The 21,606-nt window shown below is 44.3% G+C and overlaps 1 protein-coding gene across 1 annotated transcript; it reads right to left on the reverse strand.

Annotated features, from left to right (window-relative positions):
* Positions 1-324: 324 nt before the first annotated feature.
* ALDH7B4 (aldehyde dehydrogenase 7B4) lies at positions 325-21,218 on the reverse strand. Its single transcript, XM_086503105.1, has 14 exons — positions 20,988-21,218; positions 4,295-4,381; positions 4,084-4,215; positions 3,937-4,009; positions 3,817-3,839; positions 2,840-2,903; positions 2,712-2,757; positions 2,444-2,624; positions 2,153-2,329; positions 1,513-1,677; positions 1,286-1,426; positions 1,102-1,199; positions 665-814; positions 325-578 (listed from the first exon to the last, which is right to left on the reverse strand). The coding sequence occupies exons 1-14, from the start codon at positions 21,123-21,125 to the stop codon at positions 521-523; spliced, it is 1,533 nt and encodes a 510-aa protein (XP_086359231.1). The 5' UTR covers positions 21,126-21,218; the 3' UTR covers positions 325-520.
* Between the last annotated feature and the right edge of the window lie 388 nt (positions 21,219-21,606).

A 21,606-nucleotide genomic window follows, 5' to 3' on the forward strand; every position in this document is an offset into this window, starting at 1 on the left:
AGCTTGCATAGCCTGAAGCCTATGTGCAAGGGTCCTCTATTTATACTTGGATGCTTACTATATACGAGAAGGAACATTGGAGAATAATCATCTTCACAAGGTTCAAAAAACCTAAGGTCGTCTTCTACAAAAATAGAAGTAGAGAAAGAACGAGGTATAAATGGCCATGATCAAGGCAATCAAATCAAAGCATTCAGCAGATATATGATAATCAAAGGTAAAAAATAAATGGTGGGAAAATTTGCAGAGGAAGGGGAACTCAGACGTACGAACAATGCAAATAACAAGATGGACATGTCGCAGGAGACACCATTTTGAGCATGATTTTCCATAAAGAAGGCTGCAAAACTATCATATTACTACTAGCAGGGGTGCAAATGACCCAGGCATTATCTTTCAAGTTTAGCATTATTCTTGCAAGGAAATACTACATACACAGGATACATGTATAGCCCCAGGCTTGACCAGGGGCAATCTGTGGTCTTCATTCTTTTGTACTGTACAAATGAAATTCTCTCTCTTAAGCTCCAAAGTTAATGCCCTGGGCAAGAGGCAGTTCTCTACCATGATTGATCGTACTGCAATTACAAACATGTAAAGGATAAAGACAAATGCCTGTAAAACTGAGGCAATAATTTGTTGGGAAACGAAACTACACACTAACCAAGTAGCTCGACGCATGTACTGCTTCCACGAGTCGCTACCTGCTTCTCGACCACCACCAGTTGCTTTCTCTCCTCCAAACGCCCCACCTATTTCAGCCCCACTAGTTGGAATATTGACATTTACAATGCCACAGTCACTACCAGAGGGTCTGTAAACACAAGCAAATACAACATATTACATCACTGCTTCCTCCTCACTCTAAAGCTTCGAGGCCAAAGTATGTTTTTGGTTATCAATGGCAACAACAGAGTAAAAGCAGGGGAACTCACCCAATCCAAGTGAAAGCAAAAAACAGAGCAAAAGCAGATGAACTCACCCAATCCAAGTGAAGGCAAAAACAGATTCAAAGCAGAGAAACTCACCAACCCAAGTGAAGGCAAAAAACAGCAGAGGAACATACCGAGTCCAAGTGAAGACAAAAACAGAGGAACTCACCCAATCCAAGTGAAGATCGCCTCAGGATTACGCGTGAAGATTGAACTACTTAACCCTTGAGGAACAGAGTTGTTCAGCAAGATAGCTTCTTCAAGAGACTGCTTGAACACCACATCATAACTTCACTACCTTATCCAATGAGGCCACAAATGAAGGAGTGCATATTTCGCTACGATCAACGTACCTGGAACTTGAAAACATACAAAACCGGTCCAAATAATTCTTCTTTGACAACAGGTGCATCATGTGATATCTCAACAACAGTAGGCTGCACAAAATTGCCCTCTCGTTCTAGACCCAGACCACCAGTCAAGATTTTTCCACCCTAACAGCCAAAACCCCCAAATGTACTTAACACAAAGCCAGAGAGTCAGCAAAATTCGAATTTAACGTAAAACAACCCATACTCACCTGAGATATTATCTTTTGTACACCTTGTACAAAATTAGTTTTTGAAATTGGAGTATGGAGTGGGCCTATCAAAATGCCTTCATCCAGAGGGTTCCCTACCTTGACTTGAGAATAAGCATGAAGCAGTTTCTCAAGTACTCGATCATATATGTTTTCATGAATAAGCTGTATCAAAGACACGTCCCCTTAGTATCCAGTGCAAACCAGAACGTGATCTATACAGGCACATATGCACTTACATAACACACACCATTGACAAATCACCTTACATACTACACACACACTTTCTTTTTTGTAATGTCACACACACACACACACACACACCCCTAGATGAGGGTAAGCCCAAATTCACCTTTAAAGGGAAGTGCAAGGTATAGATACATGATAGTCATCCACAAGTCAATATAACCATCAACTCCATTATGCATAATAATGACTAAATCCTTAACATCCCCACCAACGTCATCAATACCCAGCAGTGGGTGGGTGTAGAACTATGTACTAATATATGCTCCTACACACCCACACCACATACACACACACGAGCATACATTTGATTTCTTTTCTAAAGCTTGCCCAAAACATGCCCTTCAGCATGGAGACACCAGAACATACACCCAGACGGTATTCTATGATATACCAAGCGTCTACAACTTGTACAGCGTTGCCCTGCCGTGCCAACTGCTGCGAACAGAACAGAAGGCACCACCAAAGACAGATCTGCATCATCCATGACTACTATGGCATTATTGCCACTGAGCTCCAATAGACATTTTCCAAATCTTGAGTGAACTTGACTCTGCACAATCTGTCCAACCTGGAAAAATTGGTTTCAAAAGATCAATTAACTTAGAACTGCGTCGTAGAGCGGAACGCCACTCTGGAAAATCTATCTATTAATAAACAGATTAAAGCATGAAAGAGCCCTTACCTTTGAGCTGCCGGTGAAGGAAACTAAAGGAATTCTCGGATCGTTTGAGATAGCTTCTCCAATCTCTGCACCTCCACAAACAGTGGTAAAAATGGCCCCTGGCAGATTGTTCTTCTCGAGCACATCAGCAAATATTCTTGTTGTTGCAACTGTGACCAAGGAGGTCGTTGGCGCTCCTTTCCTTAACAAGAGAAGTCAACCACTTTGTAAAAGAGAGGCTTTCGCATCACAACAAGCAACTACAAACAATAGGTTCTGAATCACCTACCATACAACACAATTTCCACAGACAAGAGCGATGCATGCATTCCAACCTGATCCAAAAGAAAAGAGCTACAAATGTTAGCCCTAACTTAACTACAATGTCAGATAATGTGAGACAGTATAAGACTTTACCAAGCACTGCACATGGGAAGTTGAAAGCTGTTATAACACCAACTATGCCCAGGGGATTCCACACCTGCACAAAGCACATAGTTAGAGTTCAACAATGCAAACAGTTATCAGGTTTAAAAAATTGGAAGCATGAAGGTCTTTGGAAGTACTATGTCTACCCAATGGCATATATTGCATCAGAACTCAAAAATATCGCAGCAGTCTTTCTACATGCAAAGTGAACAAAAATGTGCAACTCATCTGAACTATAAACTGAACTGTCCTAAGAGCCTGGCACATTATCACAATAATTTTTATAATTACAACGGTTCTCTCCCTTTCTGCCTTGCAACTATACACTCCGCAAGCTAACACAGTCATCCATGAGAAAATATAGCCATCAGGTATGCATGGTACCCGGGAAAAATCCTATGCTTGGTTCCAACAAGCAACCATTCCACATCCCTCAATGCTCAGTCTTGAATCAATGCCAAAATGTACACTTCATTGCATTGTGCCTTGCTCATTTGTGGCAAAAAAACTTGGACAGAGACCTATTGCCTATTTGTTCTATAGCTATCTTGTACCCAAGAGAGACGGTTACTAAGAACATCTTTGTTTGTGCTGTGACTTAAATGTCAAACGAAAAGAGCAACAGATACAAAACTATGATTACCAATAGCCTGCAGCTATGACAATCATCTCTCTTAAGTTTCTAACGCAATAAACCACCAATCCAGCAAACCCCATATTTTCTGGATATGTGCTTCTGATCACCTTAAGACCAAGAGAAAATTGCAAATTTACAACCCACCAATGGGATCTTCCTCTGAATATTTTGAGTGGTCAATCGATAGAGGCGAAACATGAGGGAAAATGACGACTATACTATATCTATCGAAATAAATGCCAGGCTGTCCAATTCATGAGACTATTTATCTTGCTTAAAACCTTCTACACTACCTATTGGCTTATATTGATGGACAATATGAACGTACCTCTAGCATTGCATGATTTGGACCTGCAAATTTATACAAGGGAAAACAAATGTTAATTTAATCAAAGTTTTGGTTCATGCACAAAACAAAACTTAAGCAGGACAAAATAAGATCACATACGCTCTGATGGCAAAACAGATCCATTTAATTGTCTACTGAGACCAACTGCATAGTCGCACATATCAATAACTTCCTGATAATCGCAAAAAAGATATCTTATGGTTATGATCGACTCCAGAAGCACCAAACGAGATGATCATACAATACCTGAACTTCTCCAACACCTTCAGCAAGTATTTTGCCCATCTCAAGTGAGATAAGCCTACCAAGAAAGTGTAAATTGGCTCGTAATGCATCGCCAATTTGCCTCACAATTTCTCCACGCTTTGGAGCAGGAACCTAACATCAAAAGACATTAATAAAAGAGCACAGAAATGACACAACATAACTTCTTCTTTCAACTCAAAGCAAGCCTTACATGCATCCATACTTTACTTGCTGCTTTGCATGCCTCCATGCTTTCTTCATAATCCTTGAGTGATGCTTCGACAACTCTGGCAATTGGCTGCAGCCAGCAGACAAAGACAACTCAACAAATGAAGATAGAAACAAAAGACTTTCGATCATATCCAGCCATTAACTCAAAAATTACAAACCATTCAAGAAAGCATGCAATAAAAAAGTTATGATATGTTGGCTCCGGCTCCGTATTTTCACCCATAAGCCTCATGATCTAAACTCTTATTAATTTTGAAACCTTGCCAACCAACGTTGTCCATAATCCTTGAGTTTAGTATCGGGCTTAAGAGGTATCAGGGCGTGCATGGATCTCATGCATGATCCAATGTTGCTTCCCATAAAAACAATTCACGAGCTTAATAAAAACAAATGACTTCCTTCAAAGTTAGAACCCAATTAAGAAAACCTGGATCTATTTCAGGGGTTTTCCCATGCACATGCACACTGCATTAGCTTGGTGGAGCCCACTAGCAAAAAATCTAGAGTCTTCACCAAAGGAGGGGAAGTCTGGCATTGGTGCAAGCCCATAAGGGGAAACTATGTGACTAGAGAAGTTCTCTACTTACCAAAAGCAAAAAACATGTTGACTGAAGATATTACCCTAATCAAGTGACACTTCAAAATGGCAAGCATGTGCCGTCAGACTAGTGCAAGCTGTCTAGGCACACAAGCGCTTATGCAAGATCAAGACTTAAATCTAGACTAGCCGAAAGCCACCCCCTTGGCCGATAACCCTCTGCAAGCAAGGCCATTGCAGCCCTTGAAGAGCAGGGCTGTCCGGCAGATTTTGCCGCATCATTGAAATTTGATACGCAGAGGCTATTCTAGCGGCACCCGGACGGGATGTTGCCATTACACCTATCATTGGCAAACTTCATTTGCATTGTCAGGGGCAGGGTACAAGAACTTTTATATCATGCCTTTCGAAGGGTGTGCCGTCCTCCTAGGAATCCCTTGGTTCTAGAAGAACAGTACCGTGGTCGATTATAGGGCCAGGAAAGCTACTTTGAAGAATGAGAAGGGCAGAGAGATTGTACTTGATGTAAAGCTGAAGGGCGAGTCCGTCCCACTTGTTTCGGCTTCGCCATTTCCAAATCAATGAAATCCAATCTTTTTGTTTACTACAGGGAATCAAATCAATGGTGTGATCCTCAGGACGAGGAGGAGGTAACTTTCTTGGTAGGAAACAGTCAGCCTGTGCGTGTAGAAATTCTTGTCGTTCCTTTTCTAAATCAGACATATTTGACCTTTGTTCATCATTCAATTCCTTCAAGAAGATCGAGTACACCGCCGAACCGGCCACCTTATCGAGTTAGCCGAGCCCAGAATGAAGAAATAATCAATCGGGTAAAAGAACTTCTTGAAAAGGGTCTCATGTAACAGACTTGGACACTCCAAGTCAAGAATCCACCACGACACCACAAATAATCACTTCAAACACTTCACATTTCACAATTGATTCGACACTGGCCCGGCGGAGTTCCGTGCCTAAAGATATTGGCCCCAAAGACTGGCGCCTCTTTCAGTATTTCTTTTTGTATTAATCTGTGTTCAAAGTACAAAAGTGCGGGCAGGCGCTCACACTCGGACTTTGCGTCCAGATGCTCTGAGTTATGAGGCCCTGCTTGCTATTTTAAAGAGTACAAAGGATGCCAAAAGCAGAGCCCCAAAAACTGTCCCAAAAGCTGAAAACTCAAAAGCTTTCTTAAGTAAAGCAGAAGGAATTTCTCTCTCTCAAGCTCTTATGCTTTAATAAAATAAAGCAGCCTTCAAAAAGCTCCAGCATAAAACTTCAGCCAAGATTTCCCTAGCCAAAATCTGTCCCAGCTTTCCGTAAATCGCGGGGGTCCGTACATGCTGCCACGTGTCAGCCCTGCCGCATTTTTCGGCCCTCCCGTACACATGAGCAATTTGGGATTTCCTGTAGAGGGTATACGGGCAGCCACGTCATTATTTTGTCTGTAGCCAGTGGTGAATATATATGTGTGTGTATTGTGGCACGCCACTTCACCAATTTATGACATACCCCCCTCTTGAAAGCATTGTAATCGCCCTCGATTACGCCTACAAAACAGATAGAGGCCATAAACTATCTTAGCAGACACTGACTGTTAGTACCGACGTACTAGGAACACACATCTAGCACATGTACCAATCGACAGTCACATCACACAACATCACAGGACATCACTAGACATCACAGGACATCACATGACTTTCAACATTCATTTGGATCTTAGACCATGATTTATCGGCAATGCAGTTAGCAATCGCATCTAGATCCACTCAGGACCTCATAGATGCCCGATTGACTAACCCCTATTGCAACCACGTTTATTCGAGATCATTCAGAACAAAATGCTGCAATCATTTCGTCTCAGTTCCTGCACTTAAAAACAAGTCAAGAACAAATCAGTTTCATATTCCGAAATTCCATTTCATAAAGTCATACAGCAAAATACTGTCAGCTCTCAATATCCCTGAAGCTCAAAGAGACATCAGTCTAGTATTCTAAAAATCAAGGCATTTGTTGACAAAGGAGCGGAAGAACTCCTCTCTTGTGCAACCCACTGCACCAGATCTCCAGCCAAGCCGAATTCGGGGTTCCATTTGGAGTAGACTATGCTAAACCAAAAGCTTCAAGATAAAGGTTCACAATTTGAGTAGTATCTGCTAGGTCCTCCTCCTCCATCCACTTCGCATCCAATGCAGGATAGTTCTTGAATTTAACCAAGAACCACCTTCGTACTTTACCCTTATTCTTTCTGTCCTTATGTGCCAAAATCTGTTCACAAACAAGGATCTCCTCGTTTTCTTACACTTCGAGTTGCTCATTAGGCTCCCATCTTCAGGGACATCACCTTTAAAAGGTTTCAAGAGACTAACATGAAATGCATTGTGAATCCTCCAAGTGTCGGGCAATTTCACTCGGAAGGAGACATCATTGATCTTTTCGGAGATCTGGAAAGGTCCGTAGTATCTCATACTAAGCTTTGGAAAAAGCCTCTCCTTTCCCTTCTTCTTTCTCAGGCTTGCCTTCTCAAAACGTAAGAGCACCCAATCATCCTTCTTCAATTTCAAATCGCGACGATGGCGATCCGCTGCCTTTTTCTGTCTTTCTCAAGATTTCTGCAAAGCCTCGCAGACCTTGGCAAAAGCCGTGTCTAAGTCGCGCGTATACTCATCAGCTTCAAAAATCTTATCTTTCGTGCTTAAGAAGGGTAGAACCTTCGTAGCACCTTCAATAATCTCAAATGGCGCCTTCCCCGTCGAAGAGTGTATCATGTTGTTGTAGGCAAATTCCACCAAAGGTAGATACTTTTCCCATTGACTCTTCTGATCCGAGATATAAGACTTTCAATAAATCTAAAACCACTGAATTGGCAATCTCAGATTGCTTGTCAGTCTACGGGTGGAAAGATGACGAGAATTGCAACCGCGTGCCAATGTTCTCCCAAATTGCCTTCCAAAACAAACTCGTAAATCTGGGGTTTCTGTCAGAGACAATCGTATCAAACATGCCATATAATCTAAAAATCTGGGCCACAAACAGTCAAGCTAAGTGATCCGGCTTGACTATTTTCTTCACTGGAATGAAATGAGCCTGCTTGCTAAATTTGTCAATAATAGTTTAGATACCATCGTCACCACTCTGTGTTCTCGGGAGATCAAAAATGAAATCCATTCCAATACTTTCCTAGGAGCGGGTGGATAGGGGCAAAGGCTGTAACAATCCCTGTGCTTTATGCCTGTCAAACTTGACCTTTTGGCATACCAAGCACCTGCGCAGAAACTCGTCCACATCCTTCTTAAATCTCAGCCAAAAGAAGTATCTCTCTACCCCTTTCATGATGGTAGCAATCCCACGGTGACCCGTAAAAGGCAGACAATGGCATTCGGTCATAACCTTTTCCCTCAACGGCTGTGTAACGCACAACATGGTTTTCCTCATCAAGTAGCCATCCCAAATGGAATATGCCGCTACTGTCTCCCCACCCCGTATCCATATGAAAACGTCTGCAAAATCCGTATCTGTGGCATACTGGTTGACCATATCCTCAAAGCTCCTATGGTGAATCGCAAAAATATCCAGAACCAACGTCTTCCGAGACAAAGCATCTGCCACCAAATTCTTTCGTCCCTGAACATGGACAATCTGGAAGTGAAACTGTGACAAGATGTTCGCCCACCGCATCTGCTTTTCCGATAGCTACTTCTGTGACAAGAAGTAGCGTAAACTCTGATGGTCTGTAAAGATAGTAAAATCCGCTCCGAGTAGGTAGTGCCGCCACTGAGTAAGAGCATAGATAACCGCCAAAAGCTCTTTCTCATAAATCTGTGCTGTCAATTCCGGCCTTGAGAACAATCGGCTCTCGTAAGCAATGACATGGCCTTCTTGCATTAAGACCGCACCCAAACTACGACCACAAGCATCACAATATACTTCGAATGACTTTTGCAAGTCCGGCAAAGTCAAAACTGGTCCCGTAGTCAATTTCTCTTTCAGTGTCTGAAAGACAGTCACCTCTGTGGGTCCCCACGAGAAAGGAACTCCTTTCTGTGTCAAGATATGCAAAGGGGAAGCAACCTCTGCAAACTTTCGAATGAACAGCCTGTAGTATGAACACAATCCCAAGAAGCTTCTAACTTCATGGACATTCTTCAAATCAGGCAAATCACGGATAGTCTCTATCTTGGCCGGATCCATCTGCACTCCTGTTGCTGAGACAATGTGTCCCAAAAAGTGTATCTCTGGTAGGAAAAATTCACTTTTCTTCGCATTAATCACTAACTTGTGATCTCGTACTGCTTGAAAGACTTGATGCAGATGATCTCTATGTTCTGCCTCATCCTTGGAGAAAACAATGACATCGTCAAAGAAAGTGCCAACAAATAGCCTGTACTCCCGAAAAATCCTATCCATCATCCGGTTAAATGTCGCAAGAGCATTGGTTAAGCGAAAAGGCATCACCAAAAACTCAAATAACCCAAAAGTCGTTCGAAAGGCTGTCTTGTAGACGTCTCTCGACGTGATTCGGATTTGATGATATCCACTCTTCAAATCAATCCTACTAAAACACGACGATCCCTGTAATCTGTCGAGTATATCATCGCTCCTAGGAATCGGAAATCTGTTCTGTTCTTGATGGTGATTTTGTTGAGAGCTCTATAATCGATGCACATTCTCCAAGATCCGTCTTTCTTCAAAACCAACAACACTGGAGGAATACGGTGAAGTACTAGGCTGGACAAGACCCTTTTCCAAGAGGTCTTTCACTTGGTTCAAAATCTCTTCGTTTTGGGCTCGGCTCACACGGTAAGGTGACCGGTTCGGTGGTGTGCTTCCAGGTATTAGATCAATGGTATGATCTTCAGGACGAGCGGGTGGGGTAACTCTAGCAGGCCCTCTAAGAAGCAATCGGCATGAGTGGAGAAAATCTTGGCGTTCTTTATCAAGTTCAGACATATTTGCCTTATCCTCATCACTCAACTCTTTCATAAAAGATCGAGTAAACAAACAGACTGGATTTCATTAACTTTGATATAGCCGAAGCCGATACAATAGGGACAAACTCGCCCTTAAGTTTAACATCAAGTACAATGGTTCTGCCCTTCTCTGATGTCAATGTCGCTTTCCTCGCCCGATAGTCGACCACGGCGTTGTTCTTGTGGTACCAGGGAATTCCCAAGAGAACATCACAACCTTCCAAAGGCATTATGTAAAAGTCCTCATGCCCCAAATACCCCTGACAATGCAACCGAAGTTTGCCAATGAGAGGTGCCTGTCTGGTGCCACTAGAACTGTCTCCGCAATGGTCCCATCCGATTGGGAGTGATCTCGAGCTGCGTCGCCAATTCCGGTGAGATGAAGTTGGCCTTGGCTCCTCCATCAAAGAAGATCAGGGCTTCTTGGTCTTTCGGTTTGCCCCAAGCTCGGCAAAGTTTTGTACTCTCGTCCAACGTGCTGAGATCAATACCCACGCAATCTGGAACTAGTTCTGTTTTCATCTTGCCTTTTCTTCCACGTTCCTCAGCTGCTCTCGAACTCTCAGGCATAGTTACCAGGGAACGGACATTTCGGGCCTTGGAACGCCGGAACGGTGTTCCGGCCTTTTGGGATTTTCTGAAACGCGTCGGGACGGAACGACGTTCTGGCTGGAGACTGTCACCGGAACGGGACGACCGGAACGGGCTGGAACGGGACGGAACGGACTGGAACGGCCCCAACGGCCCCAACGGCCATAAACGGTAGTTTTTGAAATTGGAAAAAGTGACTGTTAGGCAGCCAACGGCCATTTTCAACAGTCAAAAAAGTATATAATGCCCCCCTCCTCCCCCATTCTTCACACACTCATCAAGCCTCAAGGCCCATTCTCCCTTGCTTGAGCCTTGCTCTCAACTCTCAAGCCAAGCTCATTCTCCCTAGCTTGCTCTCAACTCTCAAGCCATAGTGTGGCGCCGCGGCATGCCTCAAGGCTCAAGCTCTCAACCTCTCTCTCTCTTGGGCTAACTTCTAAGTTCTAACCCTCAACTTTCAAGGCTCAAGGCTCAAGCTCTCACGGAATCAAGCGGCAAGCCTCTCTCTCTCAATCCCTCTCTCTCTCTCTCTCAAAGTTCAAGATCAAGCTCTCTCTTTCACGGATAATCCATCATCCATGGCCTCTTCTTCTCGTTCAACCCCCTCCGTTCATGCGGGCAACACTCAAAAGGCGAAGGAATGGTCGTGGTGGGATGAAGTGACCTCGGAGGGCACCTTGTCGGCGGCGGGAGGTTCTCGTGCATGGGGATGCAAGCTATGCTCTTACACGCGGAAAGGGGGGCATGACAAAGTGAGGGCACACTTTCTTCGAGTGCCGGGACATGAGGTGAAATTTTGTGCCAACGTAACCATCGAGAAGAGGAAGGAGCTCGAGGAAAAGGATCGGCAATTCAACCATAAAGCCAAGCCAGCACGCAAAGGTATTGATCCGAAGACCCTCATTTTCCCTTCTTCCTCTCTACCCGGTGTAGGTGTTGGTGCATCTTCAAAAGGTCCAATTCGTCGCCAAAAGACCCTTACCACCTCTTGGGACCCAAAGAAGAAAGAAGAGGTGGATGCGGCCGTGGCCCGATTCTTCTATCACGACCATATCCCATTTGTCGCAGCGAGGTATGTACATTGTTTTATGATTCATCAATCTTCTCTCTCATTTCTTCCGTTATCGTCGTTTCCACTTTTTTGATACTAACCTCTTCTATGTTTGATCGAAATAGGTCGGAGTATTGGAAAGTCATGGTGCAACAGATAGGAGAGTATGGCACCGGCTATGTGCCGCCATCTTCAGAGGCTCTCCGAACCACCTTGCTCGATCGAGAGAAGGCTATCGTGGAGCAAGCAACCCTCAACATTCAGCGTCTTTGGGCAAAACATGGCGTTTCCCTCATTGCTGACGGGTGGAGCGATACAAGGAAGAGATCTATCCATGGTCTCGTCGCATACTCCAGTGGAGAGATGTACTTTGTGCACTCTCATGATGCCACTGAGAGTGGCAAGTCCGCCGATGTCCTCTCTGCAGAGTGGACAGCGGCCATAGAAACCATCGGTGAGCAACACGTGGTGGCCTTTGTCACAGATGGGGAGGCATCAAACAGGGCAGCAGCAGCTATCATAGAGGGCCACTATCCGCATGTGACAGTGTGCTTTTGCATGGCACACTGCTTGAACAACCTTCTGAAAGACATCGGCAAGCTAGACTGGATTGCTCCAGTCATTGCTGATGCAGTGAAGATGGTTACTTTCATCAACAATCACAACTTGGTTCGGAGTGAGTACCTCAAGAGGTCGGGCGGCAAAGTGCTTCTAAAGTATTCAGATACCCGCTTCGCATTCAACTTTCTTCTTGTACGCAGGCTGTCTGAATGTCAAAATGCGGTCCGACAGGTCTTCATCAGTGATGAGTTCACCACCTCCCCCTATGCAAAGACAGTTGCAGGGATTTTGTGCAAGGATAAGGCAGAGGATCTTGAGTTCTGGAAGGAGCTCAAGAGTCTAGATGCATAGGTAAAACCGGTGGTTCATTTGCTTCGAGTTCTGGATGGCATGGATCCTTGCATTGGCAAGATTTATGAGGCAATGGACCGCATGATTGAGCAGCTTGCACAGCTTGAGCCGAACGCAGAGCGATATGAGGAGATCCATGCGCTTTGCAACTCGAGGTGGAATTCATATGCCTCTCCTTTACACGGGGCAGCGTACATGGTGGATCCAGAGTTCCAAGGTGCAGGGCAAGAGACAGATAGGGAAGTCATGAACCAATTTACAGAGATCTTAAACAAGATGGTTCTAGACAGAGATGGGCGACGCATTGTCAGAGATCAACTGAGACAGTACAGAGAGATGCGAGGGTCATTTGGCAGTCCAGATGCTCAGATTGATCGCAAGAAAATAGGTTCAGTGCTTTGGTGGGAGGACTATGGCTATGATGGCCCTGAGCTTCAGAGATTGGCGATCCGTATTCTCAGCCAGTCAGTTAGTACCTCATGCTTGGAGCAATTGTGGAGTACCTTTAGCCACATTGCTTCCAAGAAGAGGAATCGGCTTGGAGTGGAGAAGGCTAATGATCTTGTCTTCGTCAGCGCAAATTTGAAAATGCTTTGCAAGAGTACAGACAAACAGACAGATCCTTTTACACAGTGGGAGATGGAGCAAGAGGCTTCTCAGGCGGGTGGAGATGCACATCCACCAACACCAGGTACTTCATCTGTGGCTAAGATCGAGCCGGACCTAGACCTCGATGATGAGGAATGGGAGGATGTGCATGATTTACAGCCGGCTACTACGGATTGGGAGGCCTCTCAGGCTAGTGGCTCTTGAGTCTTGAGTCTTTGCCATTTATCCACCTTTTTGTATGGCTGCTTGAGCCTTGCCCTCTTTGCCATTTGTAGCTACTAGCATCTTTATGGTATTTGTCACCTTCAGTCTTTTGGTATTGTGGTCACTGAAGTCTGGTTTGAACTTTGCCCCCCTTTGGTTTTTTTGTAGCACCTTGGCCGCTGGCGGCCCTTGAGGCTTGTTACTATGTTAGCCATAATTAATTCCAAAGTGTTATCTCTGACTACTACTCTTGCAATTATTTGAGAGCATTGTGTATGTACTATGGGCATTGTGTTTGCTCATTGTTGTTCATCTCGCTATGTTGTTCATCTGGCTATGTACTCTGGGCGCCTCACATCCCAATCAAGTCATAATAAGGTTAAATGGTCTTCGAATCGTGTTTTTTGTGGGTATTAGAGTCAAAGGACTCTAATACTACTTGTATTCAAAATAACGCTAAAAAAAATAATATTTGGGTGTTTTTTTAGCCTGCCGTTCCCGTTCCGGGCCCATTCCCGTTCCCCCGTTCCGCAGGGAGGCCCGTCGCCGTTCCCGTTCCGCGTTCCGGGTAACTTTGCTCTCAGGCCTCTCGTCGTCCTTGTCGTTCTGTCCTTTCTGTGCCTTTTTAGGGCACTTCGCGGAGATATGTCCAGTTTCCCCACATCCAAAGCACTTTCCTTCCTTGATGAAGCAAGCTCTCTCCTGAGGAGTAAGCTTGGGTCGTGCATTGCTCTTCCTCTTTCTACTTTCATTTGTCGAAGTCTACTCGGCTCTTTGCGTCATGTTCTTATCTATGGGGTAGGTCAAACTGCCATAGTGAATGGCAAAACCCTGTTTCGCACGACTCATCAACTCCTGAATGGAAGCTGACTTCTGTTCCAAGTAGTGATCTCGGATCTCTATAGGAAGACCCAAGGTAAACCGCTCAATCTGTTCCTTGAACGAGATCTTCTTAAATGAAGAGGCGGGTAGAAAAGAGCTCCAGAATCTCTCGCAATAAGCGTCCACTGTATCCTTCTTGGTCATCCGAAGATGGTCCCAAGCAGTTCGTATATCGCGTTCATACTCTCGAGTCAGCCAAGAAGAAATAAAAAGCCTCTTGAATTTCAACCATTTAACTGGCGCAGTCTTGTTTAATGAAAGCGTGGACCACCAAGTTCGAGCATTGGCAGCTCTCCGAATCTTAGAGTGCTCTGAGTAACATCCTCCCGCAAAAGCAATGTCAAACTGTTGTACAAAAGACAAAGCCTTCGAAGCATCTCTATAACCAGACACGTTTGACTGTCCACCTTCCTTAAACTCTCGGACTTTCTTGCTTTTGTCTTCCAGAAAGTCATACTGGTTGGCTTTGTAAACATTCTTCTTCTTTGCATAAAAGCTGCTATCATCCGAGTCCGAGCTAGACGAGTCCTCTGTAGAACTGTCAATCACGAGGCGAGATTTAGACTTCTTTGCCATTTTCTTGCCCTTTCCGAAGCGATGCTTTTTGCTTCACTTTTTGCCTTTTCTGTCTTCTTCGCTCGAGTCAGATGAGCTAGAAGAACTGTCAAAAGAAGAAGAAGAAGAAGAAGAATTGGGTACTCCTTCAAATCAAACACGCTTCTTCTGTTTCTTTGCCTTTTCAAAAGTAGACTGACGACCCAAATAACCCGAGAAGTCAGTGCTTTTTAACTTTGTTCTGCGCGTCAAAAAGCTGAGCACTTCGTGCATCAACCACCTCTTCTAATTCTTTCTCTGTATACCTCTTGGGAGTAGGAGGTTTCTTGAGAGCGGGTTTTCGGGGTGGTTTTGTGGTCTTCTGCCACTGCGTGTGCACCTCCTCAAAAGAAGTCTGACTCATATATTTTGCCAATTTCGGGTCCTTCGCAAAATTAAGCATCATCTTTGTTGCATCGCCGATCAATTGTCGACGCTCCATCTCTTGACGCTCCGCCTAAGTATGCTGAGGCGGGCCATACTCCTTGCCTGAATCTTCGTTGTGATCCCTTCCCGCATCTCCGGATGCCGAGGGAGTCGACTGATCTTTGCCTGAAGCCATAAGTGCCGCGGAAAACAAAGTAGGGATCGGATTTCCCGTAGGAGAGAAATCGGCCGCGCTCTGATACCACTGTAACAGACTTGGACACTCCGAGTCAAGAATCCACCACAACACCACAAATAATCACTTCAAACAGTTCACAATTGATTCGACACTGGCCCGGCGGAGTTCCGTGCCTAGAGATATTGGCCCCAAAGACTGGCGCCCCCTTTCGGTATTTCTTTTTGTATTAATCTGTGTTCAAAGTACAAAAGTGCGGGCAGGCACTCACACTCAGACTTTGCGTCCAGATGCTCTGAGTTATGAGGCCCTGCCTGCTAATTTAAAGAGTACAAAGGATGCCAAAAGCAGAGCCCCAAAAACTGTCCCAAAAGCTGAAAACTCAAAAGCTTTCATAAATAAAGCAGAAGGAATTTCTCTCTCCCTCAAGCTCTTATGCTGTAATAAAATAAAGCAGCCTTCAAAAAGCTCCACCGTAAAACTTCAGCCAGGATTTGCATAGCCAAAATCTGTCCCAGCTTTCCGTAAATCGCGGGGATCCGTACATGTTGCCACGTGTCAGCCCTGCCGCATTTTTCGGCCCTGCCGTACTGAACCTGCCACGTCAGCAGTTCAAGATTTCTTGCAAAGGGTGTACGAGCAGCCACGTCATCATTTTGTCTGCAGCCAGTGGTGAATATATGTGTGTGTGTTGTGGCACGCCAAGTCACCAGTTTGTCCTTTTGTTAAAGGAATTGCTAGTACTACAAAAAGATGGATCTTGGAGAATGTGCATTGACTATAGAGCTCTCAATAAATCACCATCAAGTACAAATTCCCTATTCCAAGGATCAATGATATTCTCGACAGACTTCAAGGATCCTCTTGTTTCAGTAGAATTGATTGAAGAGTGGATATTATCATATTCAAATTGCTCCTGGAGATATCTACAAGACAACTTTCAGGACAACTTTTTGTTTGTACGAATATTTGGTTATGCCATACGGCCTTACAAATGCTCAAGCGACGTTAAACAGAATGACGGAAAGGATTTTCAAAGTGTACCGATCGTTTGTGGGCACTTTCTTTGACGAAATCATCATCATCTTCTCCGAGAATGAAGCAGAACACAAACACCACCTGTTGCAGGTCTTCCAGGCATTGCGGAAGCATAAATTGATTATAAATGCAAAAAAGAGCAAATTTTTCTTGCCTGAGATACACTTCTTGGGACACATTGTCTCAACAGAAGGGGTAAAGATAGATCTGGCCAAAATTGAGACTATTCGTGATTGGCCTAATCAAAGAATGTTCATAAAGTTCAAAGCTTTATGGGCTTGTATTCATATTATCGACGATTCATTCGAAAATTTGCAGAGATAGCTTCTCCTTTGCATATACTCACTCAGAAAGGGGTTCCTTTCACTTGGGGTCCGGCAGAGATTACCGCTTTTCAGACTCTCAAGGAAAAGTTATATTCCTTCATAAGTTCAGAATAACTCACAAATTATAAGAGGGAATAAAGCATTCAAAAAACTATAAAAGCAAGCGACACAAGAAAAGAAAGAAAAAAACAAAACTATATCACTTTATTTGCTATAAAACAAAACATTATTAGCTTAAAAATGCTTTTAGAAAAGGCATCCGCAAAGTAAGTTGACGCAGCTTACTTGGCTAAAACTTAAAACAAGCACTCAACTTTAACAAAAAAGGATAAGACATCTTAAAAACTTAATCCTAGAAATCAAACTTCACACAGTAACTTCTAAAGGGACAAATTCTGAAGTCCTAATGTAAGCTAAATACGAAATCGAAAAATGAATACTACTACAAACCTACGAAGGACAAAGATCCAAACTTGACAATATGTGACCAGTGTTGGCCTTGCCATACTTAGCAAAAGCCATTCGAAGTTTTCTGTGATGCTTGTGGTCGCAGTCTAGGAGCAGTTTTGATGCAAGAAGGCCATGTCAGCTCTTATGTAGTGGTGACACTACCTACTCGAAGCTGACTTTACCGTCTTTACAAATCATCAAAGTTTACACTATTTGTAGCAGAAGCAGCTCTCGAGAAAGTTGATCCCGTGGGCCAACATCTTGTCGCAATTTTACTTCATGATAGTCCATGTTCAGGGACAGAAGAACGTAGTGGCAGATGCATTGTCTCGAAAGCCCTTGGTTCTGGCAATTTCCGCCATACATCATCGAAGCTTCGAGGATATGGTAGATCAGTACGCCACAGATCTTGACTTTGCAAACATCTTTCATCGGATACAGAGTGGGGAGAGTTTCATACGGAACGGCTATTTGATGCGGAAAACGATGTTGTGTGTTACACAGCCTTTGAGGGAAAAGGTTTTAGAAGAGTGCCACTGTCCACCTTTTTCGGGCCACCGCGGCATATACCACCTTGAAGGGTGTTGAGCATTACTTTCACTCGCCGAGGCTTTGTTCACAGTTGCTTAGTATGCCAAAAGGTCAAGTTTGACAAGCATAAGACACCAGGACTTCTACAGCCTTTACCCATACCCTCCCGCCCTTGGAAAAGCATTGCTATGAATTTCGTTTTTTATCTTCCCAAGACCCAAAGTCGGCATGATGGCATTTGGACAACCATTGACAGATTTAGCAAGCAGGCCCACTTCATTCCGGTAAAGAAGACGGTCAAGCTTGATCATTTGGTGAGATTGTTAGTTTCACAGATTTTTCAATTACATGGTATGCTTGAGTCCATAATCTTTAACAAAGACCCCCGATTAACTAGTTTGTTTTGAGGGCAATTTGGGAGAACATTGGCACAAGGTTGCAGTCCTCATCTTCGTTCCACCCACAAACAAATGGGCAATCTGAGCCAATTCAATGGTTTTGGGTTTACTATAGTCTTACATTACGGATCAAAAGACTCAATGGGAAAAATACTTGCCCTTGGTGGAGTCTCAAGCACGGCATAAGAAGGCAGCTGATAAACATCGACGCGACTTGCAGTTGAAGGAAGATGATTGGGTGCTCTTACGATTTGAGAAGGCACACCACAGGAAAAGAAAGGGGAAGGAGCGGCTTTTTCCAAAGCTAAGTATGCAATATTATGGCCCTTTCCAGATTCAAGAAAAGATAAATAATGCATCCTTCAGACTGAAGTTGCTAGATACTTGGAAGATTCACAATGCTTTTCATGTGAGTCCCTTGAAACCTTTCAAGGGTGAGATGTCAGTCGACGAGGAGCCTGAGGAGCAACCTGAAGTAGAAGAGAGCGAGGAGATACTCGTTCCTGAACAGATACTGGCTCACAAGGAAAGGAAAGCGAAAGGTAAAGTGATACGGCGGTTCTTAGTGAAATTCAAGAACTATCCGGCATTGGATGCAAAATGGATGGAGGAGGAGGACCTAGCAGATACTCCTCAGATATTGGAACTTTACCTTGAGGCTTTCGGTCTAGCTATGGCTATTTCGAGAGATCCCGTAGATCAACAGGGTTGAATCTAGTGCAGACGGGACTTCACAAGAGAGGAGTTACTCCGCTCCCTTGTCACAAAGTACCCACATGGAATAAAGTCACTGATTTTTCTTTGGATTTCAGGGATACTGATGTGCTAACAGTATTCTACTTTATGACTTTATGAATAAAGTACTTTGAAATGGGAATTCCCTAAAATGGATCTGATTTAAGTGTGCTCTCTCGTGTGATTGGGTGTGAGTGCAGGTTTGAATATGGACATGATAGCAATAAGAATTAGTCAATCGGACATCAATGAGGTCCGGTGTGGATCTAGATGCGATTGTTGAACACATTGCCGATAGATCACGGTCCTAAATCTCGATGGGTTTTATGTGATTTAATTTGAATGTGATGTGGATGTTTAGTGACTATCGTCTTTGTGGAAGTGCTAGATTTGTTTCGTCTAGTGCGTTGGTACTAAGAGTTAGTGTCTACTAAACTTGTTTATGGCTTATGTCTGATTTTGCAGGTGTAATTGAGGACGATTACAATTCTTTCAAGAGGGAGGTATGTCACAAAATGATGCCGTGGCATGGCCATCTGGTAGATAAAATGACACCTCTGGACACAGAACTACGCCGAGTCGTGTCGCCTCTATTGAATTGTGATAAAGTTGTGAAGTGTTTTTTAATAATTCTCTCGAGTGTCGTGCCAGATTCTCGATTTGGAGTGTCCAAGCCTATTACAGGATCTCTCAAAAAACGCAACGATTTGTGTTTGACACCCCCCGCCTCGCACCGGATACTATAGGCCTTTAAAGAGATCTCTTCGTGTCGTTGAATCTCCAATTTCAGAGCATGCACTGGTTTGCCAACTCTAAGAGATGGCATAGCTTTTGTTGAACACTATTTTATATAGTTTGGCCAAGATGTGACCAGCCATGATCGTCTTGTAGTTGCACAGATCGAGCATAACCCTTGCTTTGTGGATTTGCAACCCAACGCATGCATTGTCCACTCATTAGGCAAACCCTCTCCAAGTGCCTTGTTGAAACGAGCAAGTGTGTCCACATCATAAATAAGATGCTCCCCTAGTAGTCCATGTGGTCTACAGCTCCTCCATATCGAAGGCAACGTATAGCTTCCTTACCATCGAGTGGGCATAGAAGCTCGTGGTGACGGGCTGAAGCTCCTATGACTATGGTATGGGTGGTTGTTCATGGGTGGCTACTCAGGAACATTGTACAATCCCTCAGCATATGGGTGCCAAGTATACGTGTCAGTGATGGGTGTGGGGGTCGTGGCTCCCTAAAATTCCACCATGCTGGAGCTATCTCCACTCAAGAAGAAGTGATACATCTCCAACTTGTCTCTACAAAAGTCGCCTTTTACAGCAGGTGAGTCTCCCCATCTCTCTCTCCTGGCCTCTCTCTCTATGATAGTCTCCAAAGCTCTCTATATGCGGAGGCATGAGTATAGGCCTCTACACGCATTGCCATCGCATTTGTACTGGGTCATAGCTCTAGATCTAGCAGGCTCCTTGGGGCTCAACGGTGGAAGCTCTGCAACGCAACAGTATGTAGCAATGGGGCCAATTGTGTGGTCATAGGTGCTATGTGTAGGAGTCCATCATGTACTTTGCTAGTGTATATGTCAACCATGTCAGGTTGTATGGGGTCGTTATATATATGAGATGTTGGTGTCACCGGCACGCTAGCTAGTGAGAAAGCCAAGTATGTATGATCAACGTCGATGGGGCATCGTAGGTGTGATGCATCTAATGGCCCCATAAGATAATCCACCATCGTGCTTCCTATCCATGTATGTCCTCCATGTGGGTAGCATGTCAACCTTCCCAAAACAGGCCACTGTGTCATCCCACTATAAATAAGAAGACGGTGGCATGATCAAACCTCTAGTAGATGATCTCCATTGTGGCTTTTATCTGGCCCTGAGCCCTCCGATGTGAGGGTAGTCCCCACTTGTACTGGCTCTAATAAGTGTAGCATCTTGTAGCCTCATAGTCATACATATCACACTACTCAGGCTAAAACAAAATCCACCCCCTGTTCAGATATGTTGTGTTTAAGGTATGCAATGGAGCCATTTACAAGTCTTACAAAATGCCGGCAGGTTGGCAGTTGCCACATACAAAGGGAACCGGGAACCGTGCCATGCCCGCTACTGCCCAACTACGCTTCATCATCGTCTAGGGACACACTTGAATGACTTTTAAAACAGATGTGTGTGCAATGCGTTCAGCTGTGTACAAGGCACATGTGTAAGCGTACAACCGCATTGGGCATGTGTGCACATACAGGCGGGCAAGCAGATCATAATCACAAACCTTGTTAGTTGAGGGGTTGAGAGAAGTGATAGTAGGTCCACTGCCTTTCCAGCTTCCTCCGCCGTAGCATCCAAGATTGCACGCCTGCAGTCCAAGCTTCTTCAGAAAATCGTACTTCTCCTCCAGTTCTACCGCCATCTCTCTCTCTCTCTTCGTCTTCTTCTTCTTCTTCTCTGCGTGAAAACTCAAGAAAGCAGCTTGTGCACGACTATATATATATTGCCACCCGCCATCTGGATAGTTGCGTCTGTATAGGGATTCTAATTTCTCGTAGTCGGTAGGACCCTGGCGATGTGTGACGTGTACACTGAAGCGTTATTTGTGTAAGGGAAAGAAGAGTTTACAAGTGAGTGACCCGTCCTAGAGAGGGGCGCGTGGTGGACGGTGAGCTCCTTGCCATTTTTTGGCGGCGCATTGTTGTCTAGAAACACTCTATTTAAACACTAAAGCGCTACTTGTGTAGGGAAATAGAGTGTGCAAAGTTGTAGACTCTAACTTTTGGGCCAGAGGTGGGCGGTCAGTCCCATTTTGCATGTGGCCAGCCCAAACAATGTCACACTTGAACTTAGGATCATTTCAAACTACATAGAGTCTCCAGCCCATAAATCACCTTCTCCAA

The sequence above is a fragment of the Adiantum capillus-veneris genome, chromosome 27 (assembly GCF_014529385.1).
Source record: "Adiantum capillus-veneris isolate H3 chromosome 27, ASM1452938v2, whole genome shotgun sequence".
In the NCBI taxonomy this organism is placed as follows: domain Eukaryota; kingdom Viridiplantae; phylum Streptophyta; class Polypodiopsida; order Polypodiales; family Pteridaceae; genus Adiantum; species Adiantum capillus-veneris.

Bases quoted from the DNA above. Each gene is read 5' to 3' on its own strand.
- ALDH7B4 (XM_086503105.1), bottom strand. From the start codon at position 21,125: ATGGCGGTAGAACTGGAGGAGAAGTACGATTTTCTGAAGAAGCTTGGA. The intron at 1,200-1,285 runs GTACGTTGATCG...GTGTTCAAGCAG, and splicing joins TGTATGTTTTCAAGTTCCAG to TCTCTTGAAGAAGCTATCTT. The intron at 579-664 runs GTTAGTGTGTAG...TTGTAATTGCAG, and splicing joins TACATGCGTCGAGCTACTTG to TACGATCAATCATGGTAGAG.